Source organism: Thalassophryne amazonica, chromosome 16, assembly GCF_902500255.1.
Source record: "Thalassophryne amazonica chromosome 16, fThaAma1.1, whole genome shotgun sequence".
Taxonomy (NCBI): Eukaryota; Metazoa; Chordata; class Actinopteri; order Batrachoidiformes; family Batrachoididae; genus Thalassophryne; species Thalassophryne amazonica.
The window spans coordinates 43,984,174-44,004,962 of NC_047118.1; the positions used below are offsets into that span (position 1 = coordinate 43,984,174).

Sequence of the window (20,789 nt, forward strand, 5' to 3'; positions counted from 1 at the left end):
TATTTAATGCCCACACCAAAACAAACTGTTGTGAGGACCCACACTCAGTCCCCAAACATAGAGGCTCCAGTTTCCCACATGACATCTGGCAAACTCAAGCCAAAATTGGACATCTTCTTTCATCTGATATCCATCATGTTTTCATGGTCAGCTTAGTGTTTTTGTCATAATCAGACCAATATTTCATCAATAAATAAATAACAATAGGTTTCAACTTTACCTGCCACAAGTTGGGACATGCCCAGCTCTCCACAATTTCTCTTATACTCACTCGACTGGTAAGCACTGAAAGCCAAGATAGGCATGTCCCAAGTTGTCCTTTAACACTCCGAAACGGAGGTGTTCCTTTGTCTCGCTTCATCAACGAATCGGTCGTGACGCGCGAAGCCTCCGCACGGCTTTCCATGACAAAATCTCTTGTTAAAAGTGAAATCTGCCGGAAAATGGCTGATGTCCAGCTCTTGTGATAACCAGAGAAATTGCACACGACAGTCCCGGCTCCACACAGCGATCCGTTTAGAAATAATGTGGCGGTTTCTGCCTCTCGATGGCGGCTCGGAGCGCGGCGAGCCATGTGCCATTGTGGGCCATCCTTAAAGCTGTAGTAACACTCCTATTCTCTGTGAAGCCCTTAAAATTTTCACCGAAAGCCAGATAAATTTTTCGAATGGTTTCCAGCTGCCTGTCTCTAACAGTTTCTGAAAAAATTCTGATGGAAAAAAAGCCCAAATCATTCCGCCATTTCCTCGCAATGAAACAACGACGAGAGGGGTGGACCAGTGCTCACTCAAAGCCTGCCCACAGGCGAATGACGCAACCGACAGGCATGGAAAAACTCACGCATGCGCACGAAGGTTCAAGCTTGGCTGACGTAAAAACATATGAATCAAATCCATATATTTTTTGCATAAAATAAAAGGTTGGATACTTTTCTCACAGACCTCGTATGCTCTCTCCTTCTAGTCCCCGTCAGTACTCTAGCTGCAGCATTCTGAATTAACTGAAGGCTTTTCAGGGAACTTTTAGGACAACCTGATAATAATGAATTACAATAGTCCAGCCTAGAGGAAATAAATGCATGAATTAGTTTTTCAGCATCACTCTGAGACAAGACCTTTCTAATTTTAGAGATATTGCGCAAATGTAAAAAAGCAGTCCTACATATTTGCTTAATATGCGCATTGAAGGACATATCCTGAACAAAAATGATTCCAAGATTTCTCACAGTATTGCTAGAGGTCAGGGTAATGCCATCCAGAGTAAGGATCTGGTTAGACACCATGTTTCTAAGATTTGTGGGGCCAAGTACAATAACTTCAGTTTTATCTGAATTTAAAAGCAGGAAATTAGAGGTCATCCATGTCTTTATGTCTGTAAGACATCCTGCAGTTTAACTAATTGGTGTGTGTCCTCTGGCTTCATGGATAGATAAAGCTGGGTATTCGTAACAATGAAAATTTAAGCAATGTTTTCTAATAATACTGCCTAAGGGAAGCATGTATAAAGTGAATAAAATTGGTCCTAGCACAGAACCTTGTGGAACTCCATAATTAACCTTAGTCTGTGAAGAAGACTCCCCATTTACATGAACAAATTGTAATCTATTAGATAAATATGATTCAAACCACCGCAGCGCAGTGCCTTTAATACCTATGGCATGCTCTAGTCTCTGTAATACAATTTTATGGTCAACAGTATCAAAAGCGCACTGAGGTCTAACAGACAAGCACAGAGATGAGTCCACTGTCTGAGGCCATAAGAAGATCATTTGTAACCTTCACTAATGCTGTTTCTGTACTATGATGAATTCTAAACCTGACTGAAACTCTTCAAATAGACCATTCCTCTGCAGATGATCAGTTAGCTGTTTTACAACTACCCTTTCAAGAATTTTTGAGAGAAAAGGAAGGTTGGAGATTGGCCTATAATTAGCTAAGATAGCTGGGTCAAGTGATGGCTTTTTAAGTAATGGTTTAATTGCTGCCACCTTAAAAGCCTGTGGTACATAGCCAACTAATAAAGACAGATTGATCATATTTAAGATCGAAGCATTAATTAATGGTAGGGCTCCTTGAGCAGCCTGGTAGGAATGGGGTCTAATAGACATGTTGATGGTTTGGAGGATACTAATGAAAACTCAGACAGAACAATCGGAGAGAAAGAGTCTAACCAAATACCAGCATACTGAAAGCAGCCAAAGATAATGATATGTCTTAGGGATGGTTATGAGTAATTTTTTCTCTAATAGTTAAAATTTTATTAACAAAGAAAGTCATGAAGTCATTACTAGTTAAAGTTAAAGAATACTCGGCTCAATAGAGCTCTGACTCTTTGTCAGCCTGGCTACAGTGCTGAAAAGAAACCTGGGGTTGTTCTTTTTTTTCAATTAGTGATGAGTAGTAAGATGTCCTAGCTTTACGGAGGGCTTTTTTATAGAGCAACAACTCTTTTTCCAGGCTAAGTGAAGATCTTCTAAATTAGTGAGACGCCATTTCCTCTCCAACTTACGGGTTATCTGCTTTAAGCTGCGAGTTTGTGAGTTATACCACGGAGTCAGGCACTTCTGATTTAAGGCTCTCTTTTTCAGAGGAGCTACAGCATCCAGAGTTGTGCTCAATGAGGATGTAAAACTAGTATGTGAGTATTTTCCCACTGCTGGGTAGTCCATCAGAGTAAACGTAAATGTTATTAAGAAATGATCAGACAGAAGGGAGTTTTCAGGGAATACTGTTAAGTCTTCAATTTCCATACCATAAGTCAGAACAAGATCTAAGATATGATTAAAGTGGTGGGTGGACTCATTTACATTTTGAGCAAAGCCAATTGAGTCTAATAATAGATTAAATGCAGTGTTGAGGCTGTCATTCTCAGCATCTGTGTGGATGTTAAAATCGCCCACTATAATTATCTTATCAAGCTTAGTCAAGCTTTCAATGAATTAAAGATATCTGTTGTTTTTTTTTTTTTCTTTCTCATTATTAAGGTGTTTTTTTTCTCACCTGCCAGCTCCCTCTGTTCGGGCGGCACTTTGCCAGCCGCCTGTATCATTGGCACCGACCCAAAGTAGCCGTTGGTGACTCCCATGAGGAGGGAGAAGAGACACGGCCAGGCGGGGTGGGACAGGGTGGGTGCATTGGCCGGGTAAACACACATGACAAATAGAGGGATGAAGATGACCCTGAGACAAGAGAAGAAGAGTAGACGGCCTCCGGACCAGTCATACGGCAGCGCTGCCAGGATCTGTGGACAGCAAGGGTGACATGTTTTTACACTGAGATCAGACGCATAAGCAGGGTGTAGTGAACAGTACAGTCTGATTTTTATTTGGCTGCAAGACCAGTTAGTTTTATGATTATAAAGTGATATCAGTTAGGAAGGACAAACAGCAGGTTCTATTATTAAAATGATCTACTGCGGCTTCCTTTCCTTAACAATTGTTTCAGTATTTGTGTAAAAATATGTTGGATAGTCTTTGACAACGCTTTTATTTTTGATGATTTGGTTTAATAGCTTCCAGGTACCTTTAATGTTTATTTTATTTTTTCCAATAAATCACTGTAGTACTGCCTTTTGCAAGATTGCATAATATTGGTAAGCTTGTTTTTATATGTCTTGTATTTACTCTCAGCCTCAAATGTTCTGAAATTTAAGAATTGCTTGCACAAAAATTTTCTTCTTACATGCATTCAGCAATCCCTTTGTGATCCAGGGTTTAGTGGAATTTCGGTCATTACCAAGTTTTAACATCACTGGACAATGTTTATTGTATAAATTACAAATAATGGCGATAAATGATTTGTATGATTGATCAATACCCTCGGTATAAGTACCACGCCAGTTTTGGTGCATTAAATCCGTTCTAAGATTTGCCATAGATTCCTCTGTTATTTTCTTTTTGAAATTTGTGATTTCAGGATGTTCAATTTTATCAACTAAGGAATTAGAAGCAACAAAGACTGGCAAGCGATCACTAATGTCACTAATAAGCAACCCACTCGTTAAATTCCCAACAATGACATTTGTTAATATAAGTGTCGATGATATTATAGTAATCCTGGTTGGATGTGTTATCACTGGATACAATCCCATACAAAACGCAGAGTCTAAAAATTCAGCTATTTGTATAACAAAAGCTTATTATTTTTAACTGAGTTGTACAATTCTGTCAATTTCTCCACAAAAATATTTATGTTAGATCCGGGAACTCTATAGATGCAACTTATAATTATGTTTTTGGATTTTTCACATGTAATTTCTACAGTAACACATTCCATGATGTCCAAAGAAAAGAACATATTGTGAACAATTTCACAGTGATGGCTAGATCTAAGTGCCCTGTCCCACTGGGGAGAGGATTAATTGCGCATGAATTGAGTATACAAAGTACGGGCGTTCATTGTCGTCTGCAACAAAAATGGCCAAAAATGACAAATGTCCCATTACGAATTACGGATATATTAATAATATATAGTGAATATATGATGAACAGTCACGGTTATATAACGCATGTAGTGAGGAAACTGATCCGACACATTGAGATTATCACGGCAGTATTACGTGTGTATTATGAATGCATCGCGCACGTGTTGCACGTGCACGGCATCTGCACTGCGGCCATAAAATAAGCGCACTCGGGCCTTTCGGCATCACTATTCACACCAACAATACAGCCTCTGGAGCATTTGCTGGACTTTACAAGTTGATCACAGAGTTAATGTTCTTGTCATGCGAGGGTTAACTGTTCATGAGTTTGGGGAGCAGGAGGGGGTAAGCCGCTCGGGGTGTGGGACGGTGTTTTTTTTTTTTTTTTTTTTTTTGAGAGTGTCACACAAAACAGACTTCAGCATGAGTTGTGGCTAAACAGCAACTCTTCCTTTTGTTGGTGTTAAATAAAAGTCCTGGATTGCAGCAGTTATTACATCTTTGTGGATCTACACAGCCGGACCAACACTGACTGGCAGGTATGTCGCTTTCTGCCACATACAGTACTTTGGGTTTACGTGACGAGTTTGTTATGCATTCACAGATTGTCTGCAAATCAGCTGCAAAGCAGATGTAATAAAAACACTTTATTTGTGGCCAATTTGTATGCATTCGCTACAACATATTTTAGTTTGTGATGTGGACGTGATAGGCACGATATATATCTGTTGTACACACTGTCCCGGTCCGCTGCCAAGCCGCAAATACCCGTCATTTGCGGATATCAGCGGTTAATGGCAGATATACAGCGCATAGAGTGAGTATGTATTGTGTATGAATTGAGTATGTATGGAGTATGTAAAGCGGATGTCATCCGCATCCAGATTTTGTGCAGCTCAAAAATCCTGGCAACGGAAAAACGTGCATCTGCAGATAATTGCGGACGTGTGCAGGTGTTGGCCGACTCATACAAGCATGTTTCACGCATATTGCGGATGTTAAGCGAATATGAGCCAATTTTGTGCGCAATCCATACGCAAATCCTCCTAAACGCCAGTGGGACAGGGCCCTAACATAGAGTGCCACACGTTTATTTGCCCTATTTCTGGCAAAAAAAAAAAATCATAACCCTCAAACCGGACAGAGTCAACATACTCATCTTTTAACCATGTCTCAGTCACTGCAATAACTGAAAAACATTTATTAGCAGTTTTTAAACAGTCCTGAATTTTTGAGAAATTCAGAGAAAGACTTCTGCTATTGAAATGTATAATAGAGAATGTCCCATTTATGAAAGAATAATGCTTAAATTGTTCCTTAGTAAAATAATTACAAAGATGATTTCTGTTTTCAAGAAAAAAAAAAACAGTCCGGATCAATATTATTTTCAATGTTATGAAATCTGTTCGACCTCATCAAAAACTTGTAAATTGAGCTCCTGTGCAGAAATAAATGGTAAAGAATCAGTTATCATTATAAAAGAAATATAAACCACAGACCAAGAGATGCATTTAAATAAGTTCTAACTTCATGATATGAACCTAAACATGATATAATTACTCAAAATTTGTCCCATAACAAAGATGAAAAGACCACTCCAAGCAAGAAACAACCAAATTGTTTACAGTTTCAACAATCGTTTTAAAATGATCCAGTCCGAACGTTCTCTTATCAACATAACTTTTGCCTCCTCTGGCGTTCGATTTAATTTAATCCACACTTTACAATTTCTGGTCCAGGTTGCTTGTATTTTTTTCTGCTTTCGCAAGGGTCTTGCTTGTCTGGCTATCTCTGCATTTTTCTTTGTCAAATGTTCATTTACATACACATCCGGTCCTCGTAGCATTTTTGTTGTCGAAGCAACTCATTCTTGAACTTCCTGTCCGCAAAACCGAATAATAATGGCAGGTTTAGACTTATTATCTTTTCTTGTAATGAGTGGCAGTCTGCGATGTGACTATTGTTAATGTGGATGTCCTTTGAAGAAAAAAAATTAATGACTTGATGCTCCAGGGATTAATTTCTTCCTGCAAATCCTCGTTGACACCGGCACAATTACCAATGGCAACAGCCCTCGCGTATGACCAATGTTTATATTTAGTCCTGTTACAATTACATCTTCCATTCTAGTGTATTGCTTGAGTTCATCCACACGATTTTTCCAGTATTCTGATTTTATTGTCCTTCTCTTGCATTTGCTTTCTGAGGTCTTAAACCTTCTTTAGTAAACCAGCAATTCAGATTGCTGTTTACCCACTCCACTGAGTTCATCTGACATGGTTCAAGGACTGTTTGATTTTGTCCAAGTCTCCGCTTATGGCTTTTTTTGGCATGATGAAGTGATAAGAAAAAAAGGTTTTACCTTAGCCCTTCGAGCAGTTACCACACCACCCGAGAGAAGGGCCTGTCCCAATGTTTAAGCCGCTGCTGGTCCTGGAGGCTAACCGGTCTGGTTTATTGCCTGGCAGCTGCACAGATAGCCGATAGGAAACGGTCCTCTGCTGGAATCTGGTCCCAGCCCAATGGCAGCTTGGCTGCTGCTAAAGCGCACTTCATGCACACTTCGATCACATTTGTACTATGTGTGAAGGTGCCCTTATTAATGTACCCTCCAGTGGGTTCTTGGTTTTCTTGGATTAACAAAATGGCTTAAAATGTACTTTACAAATTTTGCTGAGCAAAATTATAACTGATATTCACTAAATATGAATATTTACTACTCTATCCTATAGGGATCTAGTGAAGTTATTGGTGCCACGTGCTGCCATGTCCACCACACCACAGAACCACCCACGATCCAGATGGCAACTACCCACTCAGGCAACTGATCCATCTCCATTTTTCGAAAGTAACACTGAGCCAGGTGAAACATGGCTGTCCCCTTGGCATTCTCCACCCACTGGGGTCCTGGATAATGAACCACAAAGGTAAAACTGTCATAGCTGAATGATGCCATTTAAATTTTCAATTTATTTCATTTTATATAGCACCAAATCACAACAAAACTGCCTCAAGGCACTTAACACAAGTAAGGTCTAACCTACCAACTACTAAAGCAAACACACAGGTGCAAGATGTTCCTGTAGTATACATGGATCCTCCAAAGAGACTTCACTCTTTAGCGTCCAGGTCTCACAACCATACAATAAACAGGAAGCACCAAGACCCTAAAGGTTTGGACCTTTGTTTTCCTGCAAAGGTAGTAATCATTGCCAAACACCTTTTGTCCAGAAACCTCATAACTACATAAGCTCTTCCGAAGAGTCCATTGATCTCAAAGGCCGAGGACACAGAGACATGAATGTCATTGCTGAGATAAGTGAATTTCTCTACAAGTTCAACACTGTCATTTTCAAAGCTAGACTTCTGATGGCCAAGTCCAGGAATTCACTGAAATCCTGCATCTTGCTCAGTGGCGCTTCTATACTGAATTACTCCCTGGGCAAGACCCCCTCCTAGCGCCCCTCCCCAATTTCTTTTAACAAAACAGCCATTTTCATTCATTCATTCATCTTCTACCGCTTAGTCCAGTTATGGGTCGCGGGGGGCTGGAGCCTATCCCAGCAGTCATAGAGCGCAAGGCGGGGTACACCCAGGACAGGACACCAGTCTGTCGCAGGGCCACAAACAGACAAACAAACACAGACACACCACACACACACACCTATGGACATTTAAAGATTCCAATCCACCTAATCCGCATGTCTTGGATGTGGGAGGAAACTGAAGCACCCGGAGGAAACCCACGCAAACACACGGAGAACATGCAAACTCCACACAGAAAGGCCACGGGAATTGAACCCATGACCTTCTCGCTGTGAGGCAACAGTGCTAACCACTAAGCCACCATGCTGCCCCAAACAGCCATTTTTTTAAAGTAAATTTTTCAAATATTTTAGAAGTGCACCTACAACTAAAATTGACATCGAAAGACCACAGGCGACAATATAATTCTAAAACAAAACATCCATGAATTGTAAATTTGAATAAACACGCCCTTACATGCTAAATGTCTGTCATTAGACACTTTATTAATCTGTCTTTCTGGGAGGAACAATGAGCTCTTTTATTAAGGTGCATATTTGTCTCAACATTTAGCTTAATATTTAGCTTGATGTTTGTAAATATTATGCCAAATGTGTAAATATTTAGCATTAATTATTCTGCGGACGTTTTAGGTTTGACAAAAATTGGATAATGTAGTTTTTTTTGCCTTTTTTCTCCCTAATCTTTTGGTCTTCTGTCGATCAAAAGAAAATCTAAACTGAAATGTTACCAGCATTCATGGCCACCATTCATTTTTGCATGCTAAAATGCTATTCAAACAAATACTAAGTGATTCTGTCTAGGTAGGATGTTGTGACAGGAGGTCAAAATAGCACCACTCTGTAGAAACGCACTCAAACCATTATACAGCCAATAAATAGATCTTTTGAAGACAGCTGTTTCTAAATTTATACAGTCATGAAAGATGACCTTATTTCTTAATTTGAACAGCTTTAAACCACACTCAGCAACAAGTGGACTATTAAAATTCTAGAGTTTTTATTTGAACACTTTCAGCATCAGATATTGCAGAATACTGCTCTCGTTTCACTGAGTTGATCATGTGGGTGTTGATTCAACTCCCACAACTCAACTCAAGAGTAATTTCTTTGGAGGTGTCATTTTAAGCCTGTTCACCAGTTGAGATTGAAATGAGATAATGGAATTTTGTTGCTTTTGATGGTTCTCTGACAGCGCAGTTACCTCATAACTGAAAGGTTGTGGGTTCAAACCCACCCTGAGGTCTTTGCCTGTAGTATTGCTATAAACAAATGGTTTCTAATCCTGGTCCTCTGGGACCCCTGACCTGCAGGTTTTCAGCCTGTACCCGCTCTGCCAAACGCTCACCTGACCTGCATGTTTCCAGCGCTTCCTGCTCCACCCACCGCTAATTAACAAAGTCATGTGTGCTCAGCCAAGCAAGAGCAAGGAAAAACCAGTCTTGACTCATCAGCTGTGGTACATAGAAACCCTGCAGAGCAGATGACCTCCAGCAACAGGGTCAGGGTCAGTGACCCCTGATAGAAACAATGTCAAAACAATTACACACTTATGTCCAAACCATGTTAAGGTACACTCTACCACTGACTTTCATATACAGTAGTGTTCAGAATAATAGTAGTGCTATGTGACTAAAAAGATTAATCCAGGTTTTGAGTATATTTCTTATTGTTACATGGGAAACAAAGTACCAGTAGATTCAGTAGATTCTCACAAATCCAACAAGACTAAGCATTCATGATATGCACACTCTTAAGGCTATGAAATTTGGCTATTAGTAAAACAAAAAAAAGTAGAAAAGGGGGTGTTCACAATAATAGTAGCATCTGCTGTTGACGCTACAAACTCAAAACTATTATGTTCAAACTGCTTTTTTAGCAATCCTGTGAATCACTAAACTAGTATTTAGTTGTGTAACCACAGTTTTTCATGATTTCTTCACATCTGCGAGGCATTAATTTTGTTGGTTTGGAACCAAGATTTTGCTCGTTTACTAGTGTGCTTGGGGTCATTGTCTTGTTGAAACACCCATTTCAAGGGCATGTCCTCTTCAGCATAAGGCAACTTGACCTCTTCAAGTATTTTGACATATCCAAACTGATCCATGATACCTGGTATGCGATATATAGGCCCAACACCATAGTAGGAGAAACATGCCCATATCATGATGCTTGCACCACCATGCTTCACTGTCTTCACTGTGAACTGTGGCTTGAATTCAGAGTTTGGGGGTCGTCTCACAAACTGTCTGCGGCCCTTGAACCCAAAAAGAACAATTTTACTCTCATCAGTCCACAAAATATTCCTCCATTTCTCTTTAGGCCAGTTGATGTGTTCTTTGGCAAATTGTAACCTCTTCTGCACGTCTTTTATTTAACAGAGGGACTTTGCGGGGGATTCTTGCAAATAAATTAGCTTCACACAGGCATCTTCTAACTGTCACAGCACTTACCGGTAAATCCAGACTGTCTTTGATCATCCTGGAGCTGATCAAGCAAGATTAAGCATTGGAGATCATTGTAGATGAACAGCCTATAATTTTTTGCACCTGCGTATAAGTTTTATATATGAGAAATGTGCACGTGGGTTTACTCCAGAATTGGTCTTAAAGTTTGTTTTGGAAATGTCAAGGTCATTAGAGTGGTGGCCATGTAGTTAGTGTGCTTGGTTTCAGTGTGGAAGGTTCCTGGTTCAAAACCCACCCCTGCCACCTTTCTCCATGTAATGTGGAGTTGTGTCAGGTAGGGCATCCGGCGTAAAACTTGCACCAATCCAATCTGCTGTGGTGACCCAGAGTAAAAAACAGCATGTTGGGGAAGAGTGTTGTTCCAATCGTCTTGGTCAACCAAGGAGAAGACATTTTGCCTGGAGGCCTATTTTGCCAACAAATCAGACCATTTGGAGCATAATTTTGAAAGAACATGACTTTTATGCAAAGAAATGATTGAGAAATGATTGTACACAGACTAAAGTTTAGTTTGTAGAATTTATTACAAGTTTGAGGAGTTCTGTTTTTATGGGGGGGTGACCCTGTAGGTTCTGGAATTACCCAGGCAACATCAAATCTACCAAAGATTAATCACAGGGGTCAAGGTTCTTGGGGTCAAAAGTCAAAAAAGTTTTTTTTTTTTTTTTGGTTTGTTTTTGGCACAGGTGGTGTGTGTGTGTGTGTGGGGGGGGGGGGTGTTCAAACTCTGATTTGCACCAAACTTGCCACAAATATGGCTAAGTCAGACTTGGCACAGGTCAATCATTTGCATCGAGGTCATGTCTGTGTCTCAGGCTCTTTTTGTTGATTTCTACCAATGTCAATGACGGTTAGCCCAGAAATTAGTGTTTAAAAAAATAATAATAATTTTAGCAAAGGTATTTAACAAGGTCAAGGAATTCGATTTTCAACCCAGTCTGAATCAAACTTGGGGCACACTTAGGTAGCAAGGTCAGAAAGAGGTCAGTCAAGATCATTGGGGGTAAATGTCACATTGGTGTAGCCATTATCATCTTTATGCACTGGGTACTATTACCTAGTCGTCTTAATGTTAACACTGTGAGTTAATTAACACTGAGTACTTTGCTATGCAGTCTCACAGTTTGTTATTTGCTACCTCACCTTGCCAACAAAGTCTGACATGTTGAAGGTGGCCATGATGAGGATGGGCAGCCACTCTCCTAAAGTGACATTTCGTATTTCAGACTCCAACCCGGGGAACAGGCACAGAGTGATGCTGTAGGTCACCGCTATAGACAGCATGTGGGCCCAGATCACACGGGATACCACGTACCGATGCAAGATCATGTCTGGTGACAGAAAGCAGAAATGGGAGCAGATTAATAAACACAAACCCCTTTGTTCAATCCAGGTAAATTTACTGAGAATACAGTCAACAACCTCTCATTACCAGGAGATGCTTTTACATTTCAAATTCAACTTTCAGAGTTACAGGTTAACTGAGAGAGTGAGAGAGAGAGAGAGAAGAGCACACACCTCGGATGCCAGGCCAGCTCCTCCTTATCTTGGTTTTTGGGGCATCGAATCGCACATATGTTCCACCAACAAAGTCCTCATTGATGCCTTCAGTAGATGCCGCTGCCGTAACACCATTACCCTAAAAAACACATAACGTGAGAGTTTTCCTATTATCTCCATGATGGAGGATATATTTGAATGGTTATCTTTCCATTTGGCAGCAGGACATCTCAAAAGTAAATAAACCGATTTCAGTGAAATATGGTGGAGAGGTCGACCTTGAGTTAAAGAAGGATCTGTTAAATTATGTAAATTCTGCCTTTGAGCTGTGATCCTTGTTTCTGGTTCCATTAATACGTTATTTTCAGGAGATAATGGACTTTCTATCTAACACGCCAGAATTGTGGCAGAACCATGTGAGGAGCTGATGGTGGAGCTGCTGTGGGAGCATGCAAAAATAGCAGAGATGATCAGATAGAGAGCTGTTTTTGGAAGAAGCCAAAAGACTACAGCAGCTGTGGCTCATAGGGAGTGGGTTGGACACACCTGTCTGCACCAGTTTATCCTTTTTCTTCTTCTTCTAAATCAGGACCACAATGGGAAAACATCTCCTGCTGGCAGCGTTAGTCAGCCCCCATGCACAGAGGTGGGTTTAATCACAGCAGAACCATGGAGGACATCTGCCCACAGGAGGATGACATGGACCTGGGTATTGGTCTCCGGCTGGTGATCATGCGCCATCCGTGCGTGATGACTTCTTTGATGGTGTGGACCTGGACATTATTCTGCAGCTGGCAAAAGCGTGCCATCCATGCATGATAACTTCTTTGATGGTGTGAACCTGAACATTATTCTCTGGCTGCCAATTGTGTAGGATCTGTGCGTGATGACTTCTTAGATTATGTGGACCTGGACATGATTCTCCGGCTGACAACCACTCATGATCAGTCCGTGATTACTTCTTTGATGGTGTCGACTTTACATATTTAATCTTGCAGAAGCACAAAGTGACAAGCATAACATTTGTTAGAAAAGTTTGTTCATCAATCATTGCACAAGTGGGTGAGTACCGTGTTCAGTTTTATCCTTTTGTATTTTGTTCTCCTCAGTGCAGCTGGTAGGTTTTGTTAATTTTATTTTACTTCCAGGGAGTCTGTTGGATTTTGGATCTCGATGTGTGTGGAGTCTGTTCTCTGTACCAGACCAGCATGCTGTTTTAACCCTGTTATAGCTACCAATATGAACGTGCCCACGGAACTCTCCACTGTTTTTCAGGCTTTCTGATAATACAGATGTTTTTCTTAGATTTTTCACAGTTATATCAATGACAACGCTTATAAGCATGCACAAAGCTGAATCTCATTTTTAACAAGCTGCATTCACGATGGACGTGCACGTTTACCATGACAGCATCAAAAATGAACAGTTCTCACTTAAAAATGAGTCATCATAATAACATCACAGGTATGTAAACCTTGCAATTAATCCACGGCTCCGTTCTTAATGTTACCAACTACATTCTATTCAAGCACGTGCTGGGACGTTTTCCTCAAAGCTACGTAAACTCTGTTGGAAACAGTCTGAAAAACACTCATGAGTACTTTGTTTTTATCAGTCTCTGTAGCTGTTTGCTGCGAATGCTGTATACTTTGAGACCAGTCACAGAAGTACACAAAGTAATCCCGGTGTATCATCGGATGGTCACTAACAGCCTAAATTTAAGTTGTTATAATTTTGGTATGACACGTCCTTTAAAAGCAATGACTAAAGATGCAGTATTTAGCTTCCCAGATTCTTAGAATGCAGGAACAAGGTTAGAGATTTTGAAAAATCTTCAGAGGGGACATGCCCCGGACTCCCCAAATCACTCCCCACACCTGAAGCTAGATCTGCCCCTGCCTTCCTGTGATCACCTCTCAGAAAAAATGCAGCACTTGCAGTAGCTTCTGCAGTTGAACTTTCTCATTTTTCATAAATATTGGCTTTCTAACTGTATGACATCAGCTTTGGCAACAACTCTGAGAGGATCGATGTGTCGCTGCAGGTTGGTGTAATGACGTGAGACAGACTACAGACTGGACTGCAAATAATCCCGCTGCCGTGCACCCTCATACAGTAAGCCACAAAACAAACTTGGAGACACATTCTTCTTATGTCACGTACAATTTCACACTTTTTGATAACATATGCATACAGTGAGGCAAATAAATACGTGATCCACTGTCAATTTTGCAAGTTTTCCCACCTACACAGAACAGGGAGGTCTGTCATTTTTATCATACTTGTAGGTACACTTCAAATGTGAGAGACAGAATTAAAAAAAAAATAATCAGAAAATCACATTATATGATTTTTAAATAATTAATTTGCATTTTATTGTATTAAATAAGTATTTCATACAAACAGACCTTACCTTTGGTACAGAAACCTTTGTTTGCAATTGCAGAGGTCAGACGTTTCCTTTAGTTATTGACCAAGTTTGCACACTGCAGCAGGGATTTTGGTCCACTCCTCCATACAGACTTTCACCATATATTTCAGGTTTTGAGTTTCAGGTCCCTCCAAAGATTTTCTCTTGGGTTTAGGTCTGGAGACTAGCTCGGCCACTCCAGGACCTTGAAATGCTTCTTACGGAGCTCCTCCTTAGTTGCCCTGGCTGTGTGTTTGGGGTCATTGTCATGCTGGAAGACCCAGCCATGACCCATCTTCAATGCTCTTACTGAGGGAAGAAGGTTGTTTGCCAAAATCTCATGATACATGAACCCATCCATCCTCCCTTCAATACGGTGCAGTCGTCCTGTCCCCTTTGCAGAAGAGCACCCCCAGAGTATGATGTTTTCACTCCCATGCTTCACAGTTGGGACGGTGTTCTTGGCATTGTTCTCCTCCAAACATGGTGAGTGGAGCTGATACAAAAAAGCTCTATTTTGGTTTCATCTGACCACATGACCTTCTCCCTTGCCTTCTCTGGATCATCCAGATGGTCACTGGTGAACTTCAAACGGCCTGGACATGTGCTGGCTTGAGCAGGGGGACCTTGCTGCCCTGCAGGATTTTAAACCATGACAACATCATGTGTTACTAATGGTAGTCTTTGTGACTGTGGTCCCAGCTCTCTTCAGGTCATTGACCAAGTCCTCCCGTGTAGGGAGGGCTTTCTCAGAATCATCCTTACCCCACAAGGTGAGATCTTGCATGGAGTCCCAGACCAAGGACGCTTGACAGTCATCTTGTGTTCCTTCCATTTTCTAATAATTACACCAACAGTTACCTTCTCACCAAGCTACTTGTCTATTGTCCTGTCGTCCATCCCAGCCTTGTGCAGGTCTACAATTTTGTCATCCCTGGTGTCCTTAGACACCTCTTTGGTCTTGGCTATGGTGGACAGGTTGGAGTGTGATTGACTGAGTGTGTGAACAGGTGTCTTTTATACAGGTAACAAGTTCAAACAGGTGCAATTAATACAGATAAAGAGTGCAGAATAAGAGGGCTTCTTAAAGAAAAATTAACAGGTCTCTGAGAGCCAGAATTCTTGCTGGTTAGGTGATCAAATACTTATTTCATGCAATAAAATGCAAATTAATTATTTAAAAAACCATACAATGTGATTTTCTGATGATTTTTTTTTCGATTCTGTCTCTCACAAGTTTACTGACAATAAAAATTACAGACCTCCACATTCTTTGTTGTTGGGAAAACTTGCAAAATCGACAGTGGATCAAATACTTATTTGCCTCACTGTATGAGGCAAATAAGTGTGTGTGTGTGAACACACACACACTCACATAGACACACATACACAGATCCATTAGTTGATTAGAAGGACCTGCCTGCCAGAAGGCCTCACTCTTCTTGATTACCCTGTAAATGTACAGTGCTGCCAGAACAAAGCATCCTCCTAAATCAACCCGCAGACACGCACGCTAACGTGCACACAGGGGAACCATTCCTCACACTCTTGCCTTTTGTGTGTTCGTGCAAAACACATAAAAATTAGACAGCCTGAGGGGCCGTGTCTTCTTTTGAAGGTCCTCTCAGGGCCTGCTGCCTCTGAAGACACACAGTTTAATGAGAATTATTAGTTCCAAGTCTTCTGGCTACAAACACAAGAGCAAAATGTATTTAGCAAACTCTTGTACTTTTCTTTTCTTCTTTTCTTTCTCTCTCATAAAAGTCTTTTATTGCCTTTTCTGCTCTTTGCTCACATTCATTTTTTTTTTTTTTTTTTTGTCTTTCTTCATCAATCATTTTTGTGCTCCTTGCCTGGCTGCCTTGCTGCTCTTTTTCAGTTTTTGTTCTTTTTTCTTCTTTAATGCTTTCATTTGCTTGACTTGAACTCCACTATTTACAGGAAGTTTTTAACTTTTGCTTGAAAGTCTCAAATTCCATGTGTGCCTTTTCATATGCTGATCTCACCCTGAAATACTCCTCCACCTTTACCGCCCCCAATGCTCATATAGGCCTTGGGCCAGACCCCCAAAAGTGGGTGCATCAGTACATTGTATGATAGCTATCCGAAGGTGGTACCTGTAGCCAAGTCAGGTAAATGGAGAATTGCATGTGGTCAACATTTAAAAATGCTCAAATTACACTGAAAACCAAACCACATCATTCGTCTGACCATGAAGGTATAGTTTTGACTACCTATGACTGAATGTTTTTGGAGTTATGGAGCAAAAAACAGCAAAAAATGGTGACAAAGGTCAATTTAAGTTTATCCAGGGGTCAAAAGTTAAACTTGCTCCAGTATTGGTAAAAAGTGATGCACATTACTGATGGAGGTAAATGGATTAATAAATGAAATAGTTTGCACCGTGTGTTATCATGCTGTGGGGTAACATGTCGTATGTTATAGAATCCAGTGGACACTGACCTTGTTTGACAGTCAGTTTGGAGACCAAACATTCAACACAGTCAAAACTATTCCATGAATAAATCCTATGGACTCAATTAATTATTTGCATCACTTTTTAAGTAAATTGGAGCAGTTTTAACTCACGTACATTCATAAATGCAACCGTTCCTCCACACGGACATGGCACAGAACTCATTAATCACACAAGAAACTTTAATTTGAGAAGCAGCTCTTCCTCAAGCTACATTAAATGGGGAAATTGGCTTCTTAAGTGCTGCAATCAGGACATCCATTAATGGAATGAATGTCAACGGACCGCCTAAGAGATTCAGAAATACCAGCTTTGGCATTGAAAAAGGAGTTTGCTGCCCCCAAAATTAGAAATTTTTCTGCATTTGTGTATTGTTTAGTAAATTCTGCTGTGGTGCTGGTACCATTGATGCTTTTATTTTTATTTTTTCATTTTTTGATGGAGATGTTTGTAAGTCCAAACCATCTCCATCTGACCTCTGTGACTGTGTGTCTGATAAGATCCCATAGGAGTTCTAAATTGTATGAGCATTCAAATGCTTTGCATGTTGAGTCGATGAATATTTGATTGTAATTTACTAAGAATAATTGCACACGTGACAGTGGGTGGTAACATGATAGAGACACAGTATGGAAATGAGGATTTTGTGTATGTTAATGACTGTAAGAGCAAAATTAAATTCAATCTGCCACAGTTGCAGCTATGGATAAAATAAGACAAACCCACACATTTTCAATGAAAATGTAATTTACTGAGCATTTGCCAAATCAAATATAACACGATGCTAAAATACCCTCGGCCATATGAACATTGTCTTCAGTATATTTTGCAGTTGTTTAATTGGTATCCCAATGCAAAGCATGTATGTATGTGTATATTATATATATATATATATATATATATATAGTTATTTACATTAATTATTAAGATTCTATTATCTTACGTAATCTTACGTAACGTATTATCTTACGTTCAATAAATATATATATAGTTATTTACATTAATTATTAAGATTCTATTATCTTACGTAATCTTACGTAACGTATTATCTTATGTTCAATAATGCTGTCACCTCCTGTGCGTGGTTTAGTTTAGTTCTGCATGGGGGCTGCACTGAACAGAAGCACACACAATTTTTGAATTTGAATTATTTCTAGCACATAGAAGTCATGATAAATGTCACATTTAATTTTATTTAAGCAGTGGATGTTTCAAAAGACAATTTGGCTTAGGGCCCTGTCCCACTGGCGTTTAGGAGGATTTGCGCATGAAATGAGGAGACAAAAGCTGAGCGTCTGCAACAAAGGTGGGCAGAAATGACAAATGTCCCAGGGTGGATCAGCGAATACATAAGGAAGAAAAATGTATATAACAGGGAACAGAAGCGAAGGCGACCGCGGAGGCGCCCCCATGAGGGGCACAGCAGCCGTGATGCACTCGCTTCATCCGTGCCCACTCTGTCTGCATGCGCGACATACCATTTGTGACTGTGATGTGGCCGTGCTGGGCACGCGTCATATCTGTTTTGCATGCTGTCCCGGTCCGCCGCCAAGCCGCGCCAACCCGTCGGTTGCAGATATCAGTGGATGACAGGGGATATGCGGCGCGTTGGTTGTGTATGTCCTGTGTATGTCTTCAGTATGTGTTCCGGCAGTGATGCGGATCTCATCCGCAGCAGGATTTTTGAGTCGCTCAAAAATCCTGGCTGCGGACATGCTTGCCTCTGCGGATGATCACGGACGTGTTCGGATGGCGGCCGACTCATACAGGAATGTTACACGGTTATTGCGGTTGTTTGGCGGATGTGGGCCACTTTTGTGCGCATTCCATCCGCAAATCCTCCTAAACGCCAGTGGGACAGGGCCCTTAAGATGGTGAGCAAAGAGTAGGCAAAAATAAACATAAAATTCAGTGACGATAGCGAAGTTCTGCAACTAAATAAATAGCCAAGCATGGAACGCTGCTACTGGATGCGCAGTGTATGCATAAAATCGTAGTGTTTTCTGTGTTAAATAAGATTATTGTGCGTAAATAAAGAACTGCATACCCAAATAGTTCATGGGGAATGACTGACTCAGATCTATGCATGATTTACACTGGGTAATTTAGCACCAAGGTTTTAAATGTGTAAAATTAAAGATGCAATTTCAGTCCATGAAATTGCATTTGGCTTTGATATATCATGTTGTTTTTTCAAATCTCACCTATTTGCATGTTCAATTGCATATTCATGAAGGCAAACGTGTTAAATGGATACTATGTGCTATTTTGCTCATTTGAAAGACAAAATCAATGATCGCTGTTCGTAAACTACATTTTTTTTTTTTTTGTGAAATTCATTTTTTACAGGATCTATGGGTTTGTGCTTGTTTTTACATATGCAAACCTTTAGTAAATCAGGCCCTTTTGCCTCCAAAATGTCCTACCTGCGTTGTCCCTCCAATATGTTTGTTCTGATTCCTATCCGTTCTTCTCACTCCCAAAGAAAATCTCATCATCTTTAGCTCTGCCACCTCCAGCTCCATCTCCTGTGTTTTTGTCAGTGCCTGAACCTCTAAGCCCTACCCTCTTGTAAACTTTCCCCTTCTCCCTTGCAGATACCCTCCTGATGACTGGATGTTTTCGAACAAGACCTCTTCGGAGTTACTAACAGTTTCCTAACAGTTATGTCTGGAAACCCGGGTGAGTCATACTTCTTGCATGGTCATGTTTGGCCCATTCAGGAAGAAGGAGGGTTCTGTAGTGAGATGCATGTGGTGGATGCAGTGACACATGGCACCGGCACATGATTCAGACCTGATGTGACCCTGTGACAGTTCAAGTTGTGCAATGAAGTATGTTCAAGCAAACTGGAGACAACTCCACTTACAAATCTTACTTCCTCTGCAGTGACATCATGGTGAACCCTGTATCCAGTCCCATTGTCACGGGGGTCATGAACTTTGCCCTGACCTTTAGCCTGGGAGTGGTTTGTGTAATAACAGACGAAGCGGGAGCGGCGGACCACCAGGTGGAGCAGAAAGCAAAGCATCTCTATGCCGATGGAGACCAGGAAGAAGATAAGTGTGTTCCTCCTCTCATCCTTGATCAGCAGCTTGGTGAAGATGCGTGACAGAGAGATGATCACTCCGGCTGTACCTGGGGGAGAGCGAGAGAGTAAGGAAAAAGAAATAAAAGTACCAGGGAAGATGAGGAATGTATAAGAATGGAGGATAATGGAGAAAACATGTAACAAAGAATGTGGAAAATTCAGAGTGTGTATGTGTGTACTTACTCTCTCCGGTCATCACCCCCTGTGTGTACCTCTTGGGCAGCATCCCCATGTAACCATAGAAACTGGACTGCTGCACTGGAAAGGGATGAACAAGGTGTTGTGGGAGTAAACATCTTGTAACAGAGTCAACACTTTATCTGCTCAATTTATTTAGAGTCACGACTTCCTGAACTCACAAAGGCCACATGAGACACAGAAGTGGCTCTCACCTTCAGCCTGTCAGTAATTACTATGGAGTGTTATAAACTCCTACTTTCCACAGTGTCAGTGACTCCTGTAGGATTTACAGAAAGCAGGAGTTTGAATTTGAATTTTTTTGTAGCATCAAAATCAAAGTTTGAAGTTGATTTTCTAGGGCTGAATTTGTTTAGCATCAAAATATTCAGCCTCAAAAACTTCAACCTAAAAAAAAAAATAAAAAAAATTCTACCTCAAAAAATAGAAAACCAGGGAGAAGCGATCAATTCCTGTCTCAATCATCCAACGTTTATGGAAATAAATCTGTGATGTTGGATGATTGAGACAGGAATTGATCGCTTCTCCCTGGTTTTCTATTTTTTTGAGGTTGATTTTTTTTTTAGGTTGAATTTTTTTGAGGTTGAATTTTTTAGGTTGAATTAATGAGGTTGAAATTTTTTTTAGGTTGAATTTTTTTTTTTAGGTTGAAGATGTTGGGAAGGTGTCGTGACACGGA

General features: G+C 40.5%; 1 protein-coding gene across 1 annotated transcript in view; it reads right to left on the reverse strand.

Annotated features, from left to right (window-relative positions):
* The window catches only part of slc29a4 (solute carrier family 29 member 4), an 86,255-nt gene that overhangs the window by 31,080 nt on the left and 34,386 nt on the right, over positions 1 to 20,789 (reverse strand). Inside the window, exons 6-10 of the mRNA XM_034190548.1 lie at positions 20,096 to 20,170; positions 19,700 to 19,959; positions 11,954 to 12,074; positions 11,579 to 11,766; positions 3,000 to 3,240 (exon numbers count right to left, since the gene is read on the reverse strand). Coding sequence (XP_034046439.1) covers positions 3,000 to 3,240; positions 11,579 to 11,766; positions 11,954 to 12,074; positions 19,700 to 19,959; positions 20,096 to 20,170 — 885 coding nt within the window. The remainder of the gene's footprint in view (positions 1 to 2,999; positions 3,241 to 11,578; positions 11,767 to 11,953; positions 12,075 to 19,699; positions 19,960 to 20,095; positions 20,171 to 20,789) is intronic.